Source organism: Lynx canadensis, chromosome D2 (assembly GCF_007474595.2).
Source record: "Lynx canadensis isolate LIC74 chromosome D2, mLynCan4.pri.v2, whole genome shotgun sequence".
In the NCBI taxonomy this organism is placed as follows: Eukaryota; Metazoa; Chordata; class Mammalia; order Carnivora; family Felidae; genus Lynx; species Lynx canadensis.
In genome coordinates this window covers 32,563,300-32,578,379 of record NC_044313.2, presented here as the reverse complement: position 1 = coordinate 32,578,379, position 15,080 = coordinate 32,563,300, and the positions used below count along the sequence as shown (strand labels likewise).

The 15,080-nt window shown below is 42.8% G+C and overlaps 1 protein-coding gene across 4 annotated transcripts in view; it reads right to left on the bottom strand.

Annotated features, from left to right (window-relative positions):
• Window positions 1-15,080, bottom strand: part of ALDH18A1 (aldehyde dehydrogenase 18 family member A1) — a 42,475-nt gene that overhangs the window by 5,206 nt on the left and 22,189 nt on the right. For all 4 annotated transcript variants that reach the window (XM_030334815.2, XM_030334816.1, XM_030334814.1 and 1 more), the window contains exons 8-15: window positions 13,081-13,205; window positions 11,294-11,438; window positions 10,600-10,673; window positions 9,354-9,447; window positions 6,737-6,957; window positions 4,050-4,187; window positions 2,014-2,209; window positions 1,787-1,908 (exon numbers count right to left, since the gene is read on the bottom strand). In XM_030334815.2, the coding sequence (XP_030190675.1) occupies window positions 1,787-1,908; window positions 2,014-2,209; window positions 4,050-4,187; window positions 6,737-6,957; window positions 9,354-9,447; window positions 10,600-10,673; window positions 11,294-11,438; window positions 13,081-13,205 (1,115 nt within the window). The remainder of the gene's footprint in view (window positions 1-1,786; window positions 1,909-2,013; window positions 2,210-4,049; window positions 4,188-6,736; window positions 6,958-9,353; window positions 9,448-10,599; window positions 10,674-11,293; window positions 11,439-13,080; window positions 13,206-15,080) is intronic.

Sequence of the window (15,080 nt, the reverse complement as noted above, 5' to 3'; positions counted from 1 at the left end):
CTCAAACCATGGTTACCTGTCAGATTTCCAACTTTGTCAGTCAGGCCCCAGCTCTAGGCTCAGCTCAGCACCATCCTGCTCCTGGCTGGAGGAATTTAAGAACTGGAGGCTGGTCACTGAAGGCCCCAGTCATAAGTCTGATCCCACTTAGGCTTCACTCTCTGAGACCTCCCATGGCTTGGTTCTTTGGGACCAAGCTTTTGCGTTTGCTCAAGTTACAACAAGCAGAGCATGTCCTGTTCTTGTTGCTCCTGAGGCCCTTCTACCTGCAACCCCACTTTCTCCGGGCCTAGGGTCCAACCACCTTCTCCGTGGACAGGAAACCCATCCCTGAGCCCTCACTCTGGGCAAGTCACCCTGCTGGTTTACCTCCCGCAACACAAAGATGATGTACACACATTGACTGATGTTGATCTGAGGAATTTCAAGGCAATCTTGACTTGAATGACTAAGAATATCATAGGTTTGTGTCTGAATCAGGACTGGAGGGGTTTATTCCTGGCTAAAGGAGAGTTTCCTCCTGTCTAGTCCAGCCCAGTCCAGTGTGGTGTTTGGCATACATAGGTGCCAGTAATGTCAAGTAAGGCTCCAAACATGAGTGATCACGTGATCTGACCCCATTTTAATTTGTGGTGTATTTTCATTTTCAAAACAATCCTTTCAGGTTCTCACAGGGACCATGTCCATTTACAAGCTGACTAGAGCCTTCTTTTCCAGCTAAAGGATGAAAGGGAAGTGACACACACTCAGGGTCAAAGCAACCAAGGCCAGCAGCCACTTTATCCAGACACTGTGTTTATTTACATAATTCTGAAAGGGTGCCATGGCATCAGATATTAAAGCTTACAATGTGTTCTGCCAGAAAGCTTAAGACTATCCATTTTTGCCTGGAGAGCATCTTTTTTTTTTTTTTTTTTTTTTTTTTTTTTTTTTGTGCAATTAGGAATTTAAGATGGAATATACACTTGTGTGAAACTTACTGGCACTGGTTTTTATAACCTCAATGGAATGGTAATAAAATATTCCAGAGAGAACATCATACAAATTGTGGACTCCCAAATACCACTGTATTAAGTACATTAATATTGGTTAATTGAAGGCCCTAGTGGCAAGGTGGACACCTATAAATTTCTGGTTTGAAAACTTTTCTGCGCAATCTTTTCAAACCAAATCCAACAGAAACGTGTGTTCAGAAACATAAACTTTAAACTATGCCGCCTGGGGGCGCCTGGGTGGCGCAGTCGGTTAAGCGTCCGACTTCAGCCAGGTCACGATCTCGCGGTCCGGGAGTTCGAGCCCCGCGTCGGGCTCTGGGCTGATGGCTCAGAGCCTGGAGCCTGTTTCCCATTCTGTGTCTCCCTCTCTCTCTGCCCCTCCTCCGTTCATGCTCTGTCTCTCTCTGTCCCAAAAATAAATAAACGTTGAAAAAAAAAAAAAACTAAAAAAATAAATAAATAAACTATGCCGCCTGAATAAATGGTTCCAGAAACAGTCCTTTTAGTGGGCTGCCATGTGATCTGTCTTATCTTTGACCCCTCTTAGCACTTACCACATTCTACTTTGTAATACAGCTATGTGAGCATGGGTTTCTTCTATCTACTAGACTGTGAGAAGGCAGGGATAGGTTTTACTCCTCTCTGTGTACTTAGCACAGAACTCCGTACAACAGCAGATGCTCAAAAGTATTGCTTCTTAAATTGCCTTAAATGGTAAGGCAGCTACGCACAGGCTTCTAAATCTCAAAATGGAAGACAGGAAGGGACACAGGAGTCCTGTGGACTTGTACCTGTTCCACTCTCAGCATGTCAATGATCTGGTCAAATAATGGTGTTCTCAGCAGATCTCGGTGAATTAACAGAGTCTCCAAAGCATTACAGGCAGCTGGATATTCACATTTAGAGTCTCGGACTGAAAGAAGGAAGACAAATAATTGTTTCTATTAACATGCTCCCAAGTCACAGAGGATCTGCTAAATATTCTGCCTGCACACAGCAGAGGCCCCATCTAGCTCACCCAGTCTGGTGGCTTTATCGACGCTGGCCTCTGAATCCACATACATGTGGCAGATCCCCTCACTGTGTCCCATCACCGGGATCCCCTTAGCAGCTTTCTGGATATCTCTGACCAGCTGGGAAGAGCCACGTGGAATAATCAGATCTATCATTTTATCTAGGCGACAAAGATCTTCCACTTCTTCTCTGGTATTCACCTGAAGAGGTAGAGAATAAAAACAGAAAAATGACATCTGACCTCATGAAATACAAAGTAGCAGCACCCCTTTTACGGATAAAAGTCTGTACCTCGGGAGAACTAAATCAGGTGCTGTGAAAACTTATTCCAAAAATAAGAGTCCTGATATCATCTACCAACTACTTAACCAAACACTACACATTAGGTGCTGTGCTCTGCATTACAAAACAGGAGGACATGTCCCAGCTGTCTAAGAGCTCAGAGTCTAGCAGGAAAGATACGACTAGGACACAATGCACCGCAACTCAGGGCAGATAATTTTCAAAATGGTACCAAGGTACCAAGTGCTACCTCTGGAAGTCAGAGGAGCTACAGATTATGGCTGGCCAGGAGGCTCACAACGGAGGTGCTGCCCTGTGGCTTCTCCAACCACAGCCTTCAGGACCGGCTGGGTCTTGCTAAGGAGTCCTGGTTCTCCACGGGTGCCGCTGACAAGCTCTCCCCTGGGGTGAAGCCCTGGTTTCAGGACACTGAGATGATGATGGCCTTTTCTCTTCCTCTTGATTTTTAATTCACCCATACGGTCATGTTATTTACAGGAGAAACACAAATACATACGTATGAGAACGTTTGTAAAATTTTTTTCTGCATAACCCAAAACTGGAAACAACCCAAAAGTTAGCCAACAAAAGAAAGGATAACTGCAGTATACACACATACATGGAATACCACATGGTGATAAAAAGAGAAAACTACTGCTGGATGTAACAATATGGATGGTTCTCACAGACACAAAGATACACAAAAGAAACATAACACGGAAGAGTGTATTTTGTATGATTCCATTTATAATGAAGTTCAAGAATAAGCGAAAGGTGAATGTGAAAGAAGTAAATAAGGGGCTACTTGGTGGTGGTGGGGCATACTGATCAGGAAGGGCACAAGGGAGCCTTCTGGGGTGCTAGAAGTGTTCCACAGTTGGATATGGCTGGTGGCTACGTATGTGTGTATGGGGATATTTGGATAAAGTCACAGAGTTTTTCAGGTAAGATTTGTATACTTTACTGTATGGATGTTATACGTCAATAAGAAGAGGGTGGGGGTGGGAGGAAACCCATCTGATTAAGGTAGGATGTGGTAGAGCTGGGATCTGAATCCCTAAAATCTGTGCCCTTTCCACCCCCTGTGGTGACATAAAAAAAACAAAAAAAACAAAAAAACCCAATTCCTGTTATGGGGCACGTAATGCAGTGGGTTTATAAACACTGCCCCAGCAACCAGCAGAATCCTGGAATGTCAGAGTAAGTAGGCCTTGATGGAGAAAGAGAAGGATCTGGAATTAGCCCAGGTTCAAATGTAAACTTTACAACAGACTGCATGATTTTAGGTGAGTTACTTTCACCACTGAGCCTGTTTTTCCCCCTCATTCTGATGGCACATTCCTGTTACGGTTTATGTGAAGACTAAATGAGACAACGGATGGGAATTGCCTTGCCCACAGCAAGTTTTCAGTAAGCTGTACCTACTACTGTCTAGTTCAAAAACTCCACCTGATGACTGAGGAGAGTGAGACAGTGGTTAAAATAATGAGCATAATAACAATAAATGATAATAGCATGACCTCATTCTTACATGCTGCACGATGGTTTATGACAAACTTTCATAAAATCTGTCTCATCTGACTTGCCCTAAATCACTAAGCCACTGAAAACCCATGTGGACCAGGAAGCCCCTGTTCCGGTCAAGCTTGCCTATAAAAATGGCTTGGCCTTACGTGACCTAAGTAAGCTTTGCTTCAAACACCCAAACGCCAAACGCAACCCCTCTGGGTCTGATGTGGCTCATTCCCAGGGACCTACCAGCTGTATGGCCTCCTTGACTCCATGGATTGAGAGGGCCTCTTGGGCCAAAAGATGAAGAATCCGGTTGCTGTGTGTGGCCTCCTTCCCTCCTTTGAGTAATAAGCCATTACCACTTGCTATAGCCAAGGCTGCCACCTGCAGATCAAAGGGGAGAGAGCAGTGAACCAAAGAGAAAATGCAGTAATAATAACAGCATTCACCGAGCACTTTATATACTATAGTGATTATTATATATTAACAGTGTTTGCTGAGCACTTTTATAAGGCCTGTCATTAGGCCCTTATAAGGCCTAATCTGTTCAAACTTCATGATATTCCAGTGAATTAAATACTTGTTTTATCTCCTGCTTTACAGATAAGGACACTGAAGCCCAGAGAAGTTGGTGACTCCCCAGTCTCATAGCTTATAACTGGCAGGGCCAGAAGTCTTGACTCCAGAGCCAAAGCACCCAATCTCAGGAACTGAACTATATAGCTTCCTTAGCACCATTAGCAAAGTAACCTAAGTGGCCAGCGTCACATGGCCCCCTTCCCACTTGGGCCCTGGTGGAGGACAGGGAGCTTAGCTGCCTCTGGCTGAGGCTGGGTGGCCTCTCTGGCCACATCTTCCTCTGGTCCTGTAACTATTCTGAGAGCTCTAAATGTTGGTGCTGAGAACCTGGAGCAGACTAGAGACCCGTCAGACCCTGGACAAGCTGTGGTGGAGATTTCTGGGAAAGGAGCACAAGTAGGGAGCACAGGGTGAGCACAGGAGCCTGAAATGCTTTGCGGTGAATACTCCCTGACATGACCTAAAACCAGCTTGTTCACCAAGGACTCCCATACCACGGGATCTGTCCTCAGCCCCTGGCTGGTGCAGGCACACTGCCCCCCTCTGGGCACACACCTGTTTGCAGAAATACTCCAGTGAAAAAGCAGACCACCCAGGAGGAGGGTTAGTTACCCTCTTAAAGCAAAGAGTTAATGACTCTAACCTGATCATCTAAGGCCTAAAGCTTAACTTTTTTTTTAAAGTTTATATATTTATTTTGAGAGAGAGAGGGAAAGCACGCATGCACTCACACGTGAGGGAAAGGCAGAAAGAGAGGGACAGAGAGAATCCCAAGCAGGTTCTGCACTGTCTGCATGGAGCCCAATGTGGGGCTCGAACTCACGAACTGTGAGATCATGACCTGAGGCGAAACCAAGAGTCTAGGATGTTTAACTGACAGAGCCACCCAGGAGTCCCCTGAAGTTTAACTTCCTGAATGTTCTTGGGATGAATGAAAATCTTCCCATTTTTATAATGTAATAAAAGGAACTTTACTAAAATACCTTGCCTGAGCATGTTAATCTCAATTAGTGGCTCTTAATCCTTTATTGGTTTTGTTGCTCATGGACCCCTTATAAAAAGTAATGTAAATCTTCTCTATATAAATGCACTAGCACACAGAACTGCATACAATTTTTTACAATTCATGGATTCTGTGATGCCATCCAGAGTTAAGATCCCAGGTGAGGAACATGAGCTGTAGTTGGCTAGAGAAGAAACCTTTCTCCACGTGAAGTATCCGTTAGTACGGATGAAAGGCAGCAAAAAAACATCACGTACTCATTCCTGCTAGCAGATTCGGGTTCTACAGTTTTCACTTGGTATTTCTGCAAACAGGTGTGTGGCCAGAGGGGGCAGTGTGCCAGCACCCACCAGGGGCTGAGGACAGACCCCGTGGTATGGGGTGAACAATCTGGTTTTAGGTCATGTCAGGGAATATTTACCACAAAGCATTTCAGGCTCCTGTGGTCACCCTGTGCCCTATGGCAAAGAGGTGCTGTTTTTGTTTTGTTTTTCTTTAGATATTTATTTGTTTATTTTAAGTAGGCTCCATGCCCAACATGGGGCTTGAACCCACAACCCCGAGATCAAGAGCTGCACACTCTTCTGACTGAGCTGGCCAGGCACCCCTGTTTTATGTTTTTAAATAGATATTCTCTTTGAGATTTTGAGGCTAGTGAAAAGAAAAAGCTGGTATCATCCTACTGGTCAGTCTGGTGGGAAAACTGTCCCCAAATTTTAAAGTGTTTAGGGTAACCAGTGGGACAACCCTCTAATGGCACCCTGTATCAAGGCATGGCTTCTTGGAAAAAATCTTTTAAACACATGATTTCTCAACATTAGCCTGTAATATGTCAAATTCCTTAAAGAGGGTTGCATTCTAGTTTTCATTAACTACTGGAAGTTCTTCTTCCTGAGAGATTTACCTACAGGAGGCCATCTGTGACAGTGAGAACAAAGGGGTCTTTTTCACATGGGGAAAACCAGCTACAAGATGAATGACCTTGCAGTAAGCTAGCAGGGGTTCTGTGGTCAGGGAACACAGTGCCCCAGTGAGTGAAGACATACAGAAATGTGCTCCTGCACTGTGCTAGGGAAGATGCATCTGTTATAAGTGTGACAGGAATAGTAACTTCTATAAGCTTCAGTTTCTTCAACTGTAAAATGGACATATGAATACCTACTTTAGAATCACTGGAAGAATCAATAACATAAATTACTTTAAGAACCACCTGAGAAGTCTCAAAAACTTATCTCTGGGAGAGAAAAAAAGATAAGAACTTCTCACCAAAAAAAGAAAAAAAGAAAACCATCTTTGGAAGATTTTGGGTCCTGAAATATATTCTTTCCCTACCCCAATAGCAGGCACATACCTGGGGTAGACAGTCTGGGCGAGACTCAAAGATGACCAGCAGGACTCCAATTGGGACAGTCACTTGTTCTAGCTCCAAGTTTTTGGCAATTCGGGTTCGACGCAAAACACGCCCCACGCTGTCCTGTGAGGAGGCTGCGATCTGCCGTAGACCGATGGCCAGGCTGTTCAATTTAGATGTGGAGAGGCTCAAACGTTTCAGCAGAGGAGCTGCGAGTCTCCCTGAAGAGGTGTGAGGAACACATGATAAAGGAGTGGCTCTGGACAGGCTGCAGCTGCTTTACCGAACACACGGCACTGTGTTAGGAACAGACACGAGTTTAGCGGGTCTTGAGAAGACAATGACATGCCACTTAGTTTTTCTAGGGGGCTTTTGGCAGTATATTTCACACGTAAAGGTATGTACACCAATACCCTCTGTGCCAGCAAATTCAACTCCAGAAATTTGTCATTTGCATGAGCAAACTTGCATGTAATGAGGATACTTGTCACAGTATTTACATAATAAAATCAAATTCTGCTTAAACATTTAGACAATGAACTATCAGGCAGTTATTACAAATATCTATATGTACTGACATGGAAAGCTGTCCAGGATATAGTTTTTGAAGAAGATAAACTACAAAAGAGCATGTATGATAATATCCTATTTAACAAATATTGCATATATGCATGTAGAGATGTCTGGAAGCCATCAAGAACAGTGATGATCTCTTTCTGCATTATTTTAATGTTTTATAACGATTGCCTTATTTTTATAATCAGAAGCAATAAAGATGTTTCCTTTTGAAATAAAAACTTAAATAGAATTATAGTAAGTTCACTTTTTTCTTCTTTTTTTAAGTAGGCTTCATGGCCAGTGTAAAGCCCAACATGGGGCTTAAACTCATGACCCTGAGATCAAGACATGAACTGAGATTAAGAGTTGGATGCTTAACCAACGGAGCCACCAAGGTGCTCCTAATAATGGTAAGTTCATATTCAGAATTTTCTTTAAATTTAAATACAACTGTTTGCATGGTGTGATTCTCTCTGCACACACACACACATATGTACCAGGGAAAATCGTGTGGAATCACATATCACAAATCATTACTATGGTTAATGTTGAAATGAGATGATAAAAAATTTCTTTCTTTTTTATAGTCACACCCACCAAGATAAAATAATACAAAGTTTTCTGCTTAGGAAAGGAGGAACCTACCTTATATTAAGAAAAAAGCTGAATCATCATTTTACCAACCAATTATACCAATCCGTTTTCTTCACTTTTCCCTATGTGTTAATATCAAGTTTCTTTTTTTTTTTTTTTTAATTTTTTTTTTTCAACGTTTATTTATTTTTGGGACAGAGAGAGACAGAGCATGAACGGGGGAGGGGCAGAGAGAGAGGGAGACACAGAATGGGAAACAGGCTCCAGGCTCTGAGCCATCAGCCCAGAGCCCGACGCGGGGCTCGAACTCACGGACCGCGAGACCGTGACCTGGCTGAAGTCGGACGCTTAACCGACTGCGCCACCCAGGCGCCCCTAATATCAAGTTTCAAACACAGTGCATGTTAAATGTTACATTCTAGTTTTCCACCTCACAATGCATATTTGCTTTCCATGTTGCCAAAACTGTTGTAATTACTACTACATACTCCACTGAGTTGACACAGCTTAACACATTTAACCAGACCTATGTTGTTAAACACTGAGGTTGTTTCCAGTTTTCAGTGTGATAAATAACCCTGCTCCAAGAATCTTTACATACAGAGCAGTTTTCTCTTCTTGAAATAGTTTCTTATGATAAATTTCCTGAAAAGGACTTAGCAAGTCAAAGGGGACCACCATGCTCATGTATAGCCAGGACTTTGATCGTAAGCCACTGTGCGTCCTTATGAATTTCCAGAGAGACAGAACTGAGGTCAGAAGTCAGACTGCTGCTAATAACTAATTGTGTGACCTTGAGCAACAGCTTTAACCTCAGTGGGTCTTAATTCTTTTACTTTAAAGAACTGTATAAGATTATCATCAAAGATTTCTTCACACAGAAAGGCTTTACTTAGTAGGTGTTGGGTGCTATTAGTGAAATGTCTAAAATAGTCCTCAGTATTTTTTTTTGTCCTGAAACTGCCATAGTATCCATGGCTCATGACCTGTGGGTACAGAAAAAGCTCCTTTGGAGGGCTGTACTAGAGTATCTGGGAAAGGAGCTGGAGATTGTATGCATAATTTGAATACTAGCAAGCTGCCTTTAATAAAAATGACGCATAATATAAAATTTCTTCTATAACAATCTTTTTTTTTTTTTTTACATTCCTAAAAGTTTTTATTTATTTATTAAGAGAGAGAGAGAGAGAAAGAGCATGAGGAGGGGAGGGGCAGAGAAAGAGTAAGAGAGAGAATCCCTAGCAGGCTCCACACAGCGCAGAGCTTGATGTGGGGCTCAAACCCATGAACCATGAGATCATGACCTGAGCTAAAGACAGACGCTTAGCCAACTGAGTCACCCAGGTGCCCCATATAACAATCTTGTCTTTAGGCAGACTACACTGTAAGAATTATTAGTAAAACAAAGAACAAAAACCAAAACCAAACCCTCCATAACACTGACTCCAAATCGAGTGGTCCTTACCCTCTGCCTCCTCCAAGTCTTTCTTGTTGGCTAACAGGATCTCATCACGCTGGTCTGTCAACAGATCAGCCAGATGATGGATAATCTCTGCTCTCTAGGAAGAAAGGTAAAACAAACAAGCAAATACATTAATCCGAGAAGAACCCATACCATTAAATCTACTCCTCTGAATGAGCCAGGCCTTGCTCCTAAATCCAAAGTCATCATTGACTGAAATCTCCTTACATCCTATCAACCATTACACACCTCAGCTCCCCTCATTTTTTCCTTCCTCTCTCACTACTAATCTCCTTCTACTTCTTGTATTTCTTCCTCTTTTACCATTCCTGATTATTATGATTAGCAGACCACGGCCCGGTAGTGGGGAAAAGGCACAATGAATTATACAATCAGTCCCCAAACCCAAGATGGGGGCTAGCATTTTGAATTGGCATGATACATACATCTCTGCATACTCAGTTTCACTGGCTATATAATTTATTAAGTAAATTTTGACAATTACTTATTTTGACAATTTTGACAATTACTTATTTAATGAATTCACTCAAAGGGGAAAACCCAGTCCTGGATGCTTGAAGGGATCTCAATCCTTAACCCACCTAGGTTAAAAAGTGTGGCAAATCAGTGTGATCACTGAAGAAGCCAAGGGAAGTGGTTTAGAGAGACAGGCTAAGCTCTTCCTTTGCTTTCCTTTCTCTACTTGTAGTTATTTAAAATTTTCTTTTTTCTCAGGCCAAAGTGCTCCCTAGAAAAAATCTAAACACAACACCCTTAACAACACAGGCTTTGAGAAGCCAATCCCCAGCTTCCGTGACTGCCTTGTTTCCAGACCTGCAGTGTCTGCCACTTCACTGTGGGAAGGCCTCTGACTAGAGGGCAGGCTCTGGAGCGTCCATCTAATGGGTAAGTCAGGGGACTCAGATGTGTTAGAATAAGCAGTTTTCCTACATTTCCATGTCCAGTATGTGGCAGGCTTAGGAAACCTCCTTGGTCTCACCATGTTCATGATGTTTTTGATCAAAACATAGTGATAAAAAGCTACCTTAGGCCACAGACTACAAAAGACAAAAGGGAAAATAAAATTTAGAGAGAGAAAAGGCAGAACAAATCTGAATCTCACTTGTAACTAGAATAACTCTGTGGGGACAAGAGGAATGGAGAGGGACATGGCAGCCTTGACTGCGCACTAAGCCTCACAACATGACTCAGTCTGAAAACCAACCGAACTATTGGCTAAGGTTATTACCTGCTCAGGTTCCAAAGTGGCCAACATCCTTCCTCCTGCTCGAGCCATTTCTCCCTGCTGTTCAACGGTAGGACCTGTAAGAATATTTGCAAACATCAGATCATGGACAGCAACCCAGCACGTGCACAGACTCATAACGTGCACGGAATGAATGCTCAGTGTCTTGGTGTGCTTGCTTCCTAGAGGTCACTCAGACAAATAAAATGGCAAAAGAATACACTAGATTAACTCGGGCATAAACACAAGAAACTTGTCTATATTTCCGGGGTAAGTTACATCTCGTAGAGTTCTTTTCAATTCCACTTTAGCTTATATTCTCTCATGTGTTTGCATTTCTGAATGTAGGTTATATGGCAATATCTTTGCGAACAATTGAGAGTACATACCATGTCTTACTGTCTTAAGTGTCTTTGCATTTCTAGGCCTCTAGCATAGGCCTAGCAAATGTTTCTTAAGAGAATGGATGCTCATATTCTTTAACATAGTGGTTTTAGAGAGAATGGGAAGCCTAGTTGGGCAGGTTCGCTAAACTTTACAAAAGCAAAGCAAAGTCCAATTTTGCAAAGAGTGTCTGAAACAATACCGTACTTCAGAATATCAACACGTCAATTTTGTGATCTCTACTCCTAGAGGAGAGCTCAATCTTCGGTCTCATTTAGGCCATGGTGTGACTACTCAATGAGGAACTACTTACCTGCAGGCTTTACTTCAGAAAAGAAGGTGCCAACTTTCTTTCCCTCCACAATGTCTGTGATGACATGTCCAGACACCTTTGGGTGGGTTCCGTTGGCAATAACCACAGAAGTGCCACCTTGTAAAGCCCAGAGGGCCGCTTTCACCTAATAGGAGAGGTTAGATCCCAACACAACATTCAGACTTTTGCAGGGTCTAGTCATCCATACTTTAAACTCGCAAAAAGAGAATACAATGTGATAGTGAGCAATTGAAGTATATGCAGGAATGTTTTGAACAACTCAGAAGCTCTGAAAACACACTCAGCCCTTGTTCTCTCTCTCTCCAGCCAAACTCTGGTACGTGCTAAAGATGAGCCAATCTGCCTTTTGTGCTCAGTGTTCAAAGACTCTCTAGTACTAGGACTCATAACTTCTACATTTGACTTACTGTGCCTCGACATAGTGTCCAGCCTGGTGTTTAACCAGAATCTGATCCTGAGTTCTTTTAACTTTTGTAGATCTCTTTTGTAGGTCTTTGCCATTCCTACAATTGATGCTGTATCTTAAGAGTATTACTTTTCAGAACAATTAATGGGAGAGAAAAATTTTTGGAAGATTTCGTAAGAAATAGTTGAGCGGGGGCACCGCTGGCTTCCTCAATAGAGCATGTGACTCTTGATCTCAGGGTTGTGAGTTCGAGCCCCATGTTGGGTGTAAAGATTACTTAAAAAAAATAAAAAATCTTGGGGTCCCTGGGTGGCTCAGTCCATTAAGCACCTGACTTATGATCTCAGCTCAGGTCATGATCTCACAGTTTGTGAGTTCCAAGCCCTGCATCAGGCTTTCTGCACTGACAGTGCGGAGCCTGCTTGGGATGCTCTCTCTCCCTTCTCTCTGCCACTACCCCACTCACACTCTCAGTCTCAAAATAAATAAACTTAAAAAAAAAATTTAAGGGGCGCCTGGGTGGCGCAGTCGGTTGAGCGTCCGACTTCAGCCAGGTCACGATCTTGCGGTCCGTGAGTTCGAGCCCCGCGTCGGGCTCTGGGCCGATGGCTCAGAGCCTGGAGCCTGTTTCCGATTCTGTGTCTCCCTCTCTCTCTGCCCCTCCCCCGTTCATGCTCTGTCTCTCTCTGTCCCGAAAATAAATAAACGTTGAAAAAAATGTTTTAAAAAAAAAAAATTTAAGAAAATCTTTAAAGTAGGGGGTGCCTGGGTGGCTCAGTCAGCTAAGCGTCCAACTTTGGCTCAGGTCATGATCCCACAGCTCGTGGGTTGAAGCCCCACGTTGGGCTCTGTGCTGACAGCTCAGAGCCTGGAGTCTGCTTCAGATTCTATGTCTCCCTCCCTCTCTGCCCCTCCCCTACTCGTGCTGTCACTCTCTCAGAATAAACTTAAAAAAAAAAACATTATATATAGAGGGAGAGGGAGAGAGGGAGCCTGCCCTTGACGACTTTATAACATGAACGCACTATGTAATACTAATGAAGAGAATACATATACAGACATGACAAAATATAGGTACACAATATGCATTATACCTGTATTTAGACATGTGCACATTTAAGTGTGTATGTGCCTAGTATTTTAGCCATTAGCCCCCAAACAATCACAAAAGTCAAAAGGGTAGGGGCACCTGGCTGGCTCAGTCGGAGAAGTGTGCAGCTTTTGATCTGAGGGTCATGGGTTCTATCCCCATGTTGGGTGTAGAGATTACTTAAATAAAACTTAAAAAAAAAAGCAAAAAGGGTAAAATATTGTTTGGTTTTTTTAGCTGTTATAGGCAGTAACAGCATCAGACCCTTACCTTGGCTTCCATGCCACCCATGCCTACTCTTGACTTGGTTCCAAAGGTCACAGACTGCTGATCTCCGGGATAAAATATATCAATGAGCTTTGCATCATCTGACCCTGGGGGGCTGTCAAAGAGACCTAAAAAGTAGACAGGAGTTGGCAGTATTGCTTTAATGGAAGGCACGCCCCCCAAGACAGACATCCCCCTGGGCACTTGCCAACCACTCTGTACGTGACTGATCCAGATGAAGTCTGTGTTCTAACAGCTCTAACCAGAAAAGAGAACAAATGATCTGTATAGTCTACCCATGCTGAAAAGCAGCAACAGGACTTTCCATACATACTTTTATATTCTGTTTGCCAGCATCACAGCATGTCCATATCCTTGGTGCAACACTTATCAGCCCTGCCCACTCCACTGTCTACTGGGAAGCTGTCCTTACCTCTGCCACTGCTACTTAAGATGCTGAATTAAGGAAGTAACTGAAAAAGATGAGTGGCTACTGCAGAAACAGTGTAGTAGCTATATACTATAATGTGACTATTTCCAAGTGGGATGAAATGCGAGACAGGTTTTCATGAACTCTCACAGCATCCTTTGAAACAGTCACTAATTATAATCCCTGTGTTATGGGGAAGTCATTGTGAAGGTTATGCTGAGTCAGCAGAAGAGCATACAACTCTTGGCATTCAGTCTGGACTTATCACCATAAAGCCTATGTCCCTTTTATAGTTGAGTAGAATAACATAAAATGTGAGTTACATGAAATGTTATATGCATACAATCCAAGATTAAAAATCTTCACCATTTCACTTGTAAACACAGCCAGTCGGAGCCTTGGAAAGAAAAATGAAGGGCCTGTGAAAATGGAGTCACATCAAGGCCTAAGTACAGGGAGGAACTGCCTGGGGTTGGGGACTGGCTCAAGGACATGTGGGCAGGGATGTTTTTGGTTTAAGTTACTACTTTTCCCATGTGAAAATACAGCCCTCTCTGCTTCATATTCTAAATCTCTAATGCAATACTGCTATATGCATCCCCTCCAGGAAAAGGGGAATCAGAGGAGTGAGGGAATCAGATCCCAGTATAGAATGCAGCAGTGCTAACCATGGGCAGCAATTACAGGGAGAGAAAAACTACCTCTCCAACCTCTGTCCATTGCAACCCAGCACTCCACGGCTCCTGGACTCAGGGATGGTTTTCTCAGAAGGCACTACGATATGAGATCACAGGCTTGGATTCTGACGCTATTTTGGTTTCATACAAAAATAACATGGACAAGGTTATACAATCCTAAGCCAAAGTTTCTCCAGAGATGCTGAGGAATGCCTAGAGTTCTAATAGTCTGCCTACTCCTCTTTTTCCCTTATAGCAGCTTCTTAAAGCCACCAAGAGCATATTCAAAATTCTATTATTGTGCTAAAAATCAACATTCAATGGATAACTAATTAAGAGTTAATAGTACAAGCCTGTTTTTTGTACATTCATGTACATTTGCACACAAATGTGGATAGCAGCATTAGTTATAAATGCTCACGTCTATCAACTGATGAATGGGTAAATAAAATGTGGTGTATCTACATGGTGGAATATTGTTTGGCAATAACAAGAAAGTACTGACATAATGCTATCAACACTGATGACCAATTTTGGTGTTCAAGGCTACATTAAAAATGTTTACTAGAGGGGCACCTGGCTGGCTCAGTCAGAAGAGCACGTGACTCTTGATCTCAGGGTCATGAGTTCGAGCCCTTGTTCAGTGCAGAGACTACTTAAAAAAAAAAAAAGTTTACTAGACTCTAGTTGAAATTGGGCTTTATGTATTGATCTCTCAAACTCATGTCTTTTACCTTGCAAAGCAGTATAGAAGAGAGGAAGAGTGTAGATTTTTAAACTGAACAGATTTAGTTGTGAAACCAGCCTCTGGTACTATGTGAATCTGGATACACCATTTAACTGGTGTGAATGTAATTTTTAATTTCTTCATCTGAGTAAGCTAAGCTACCTGCTTT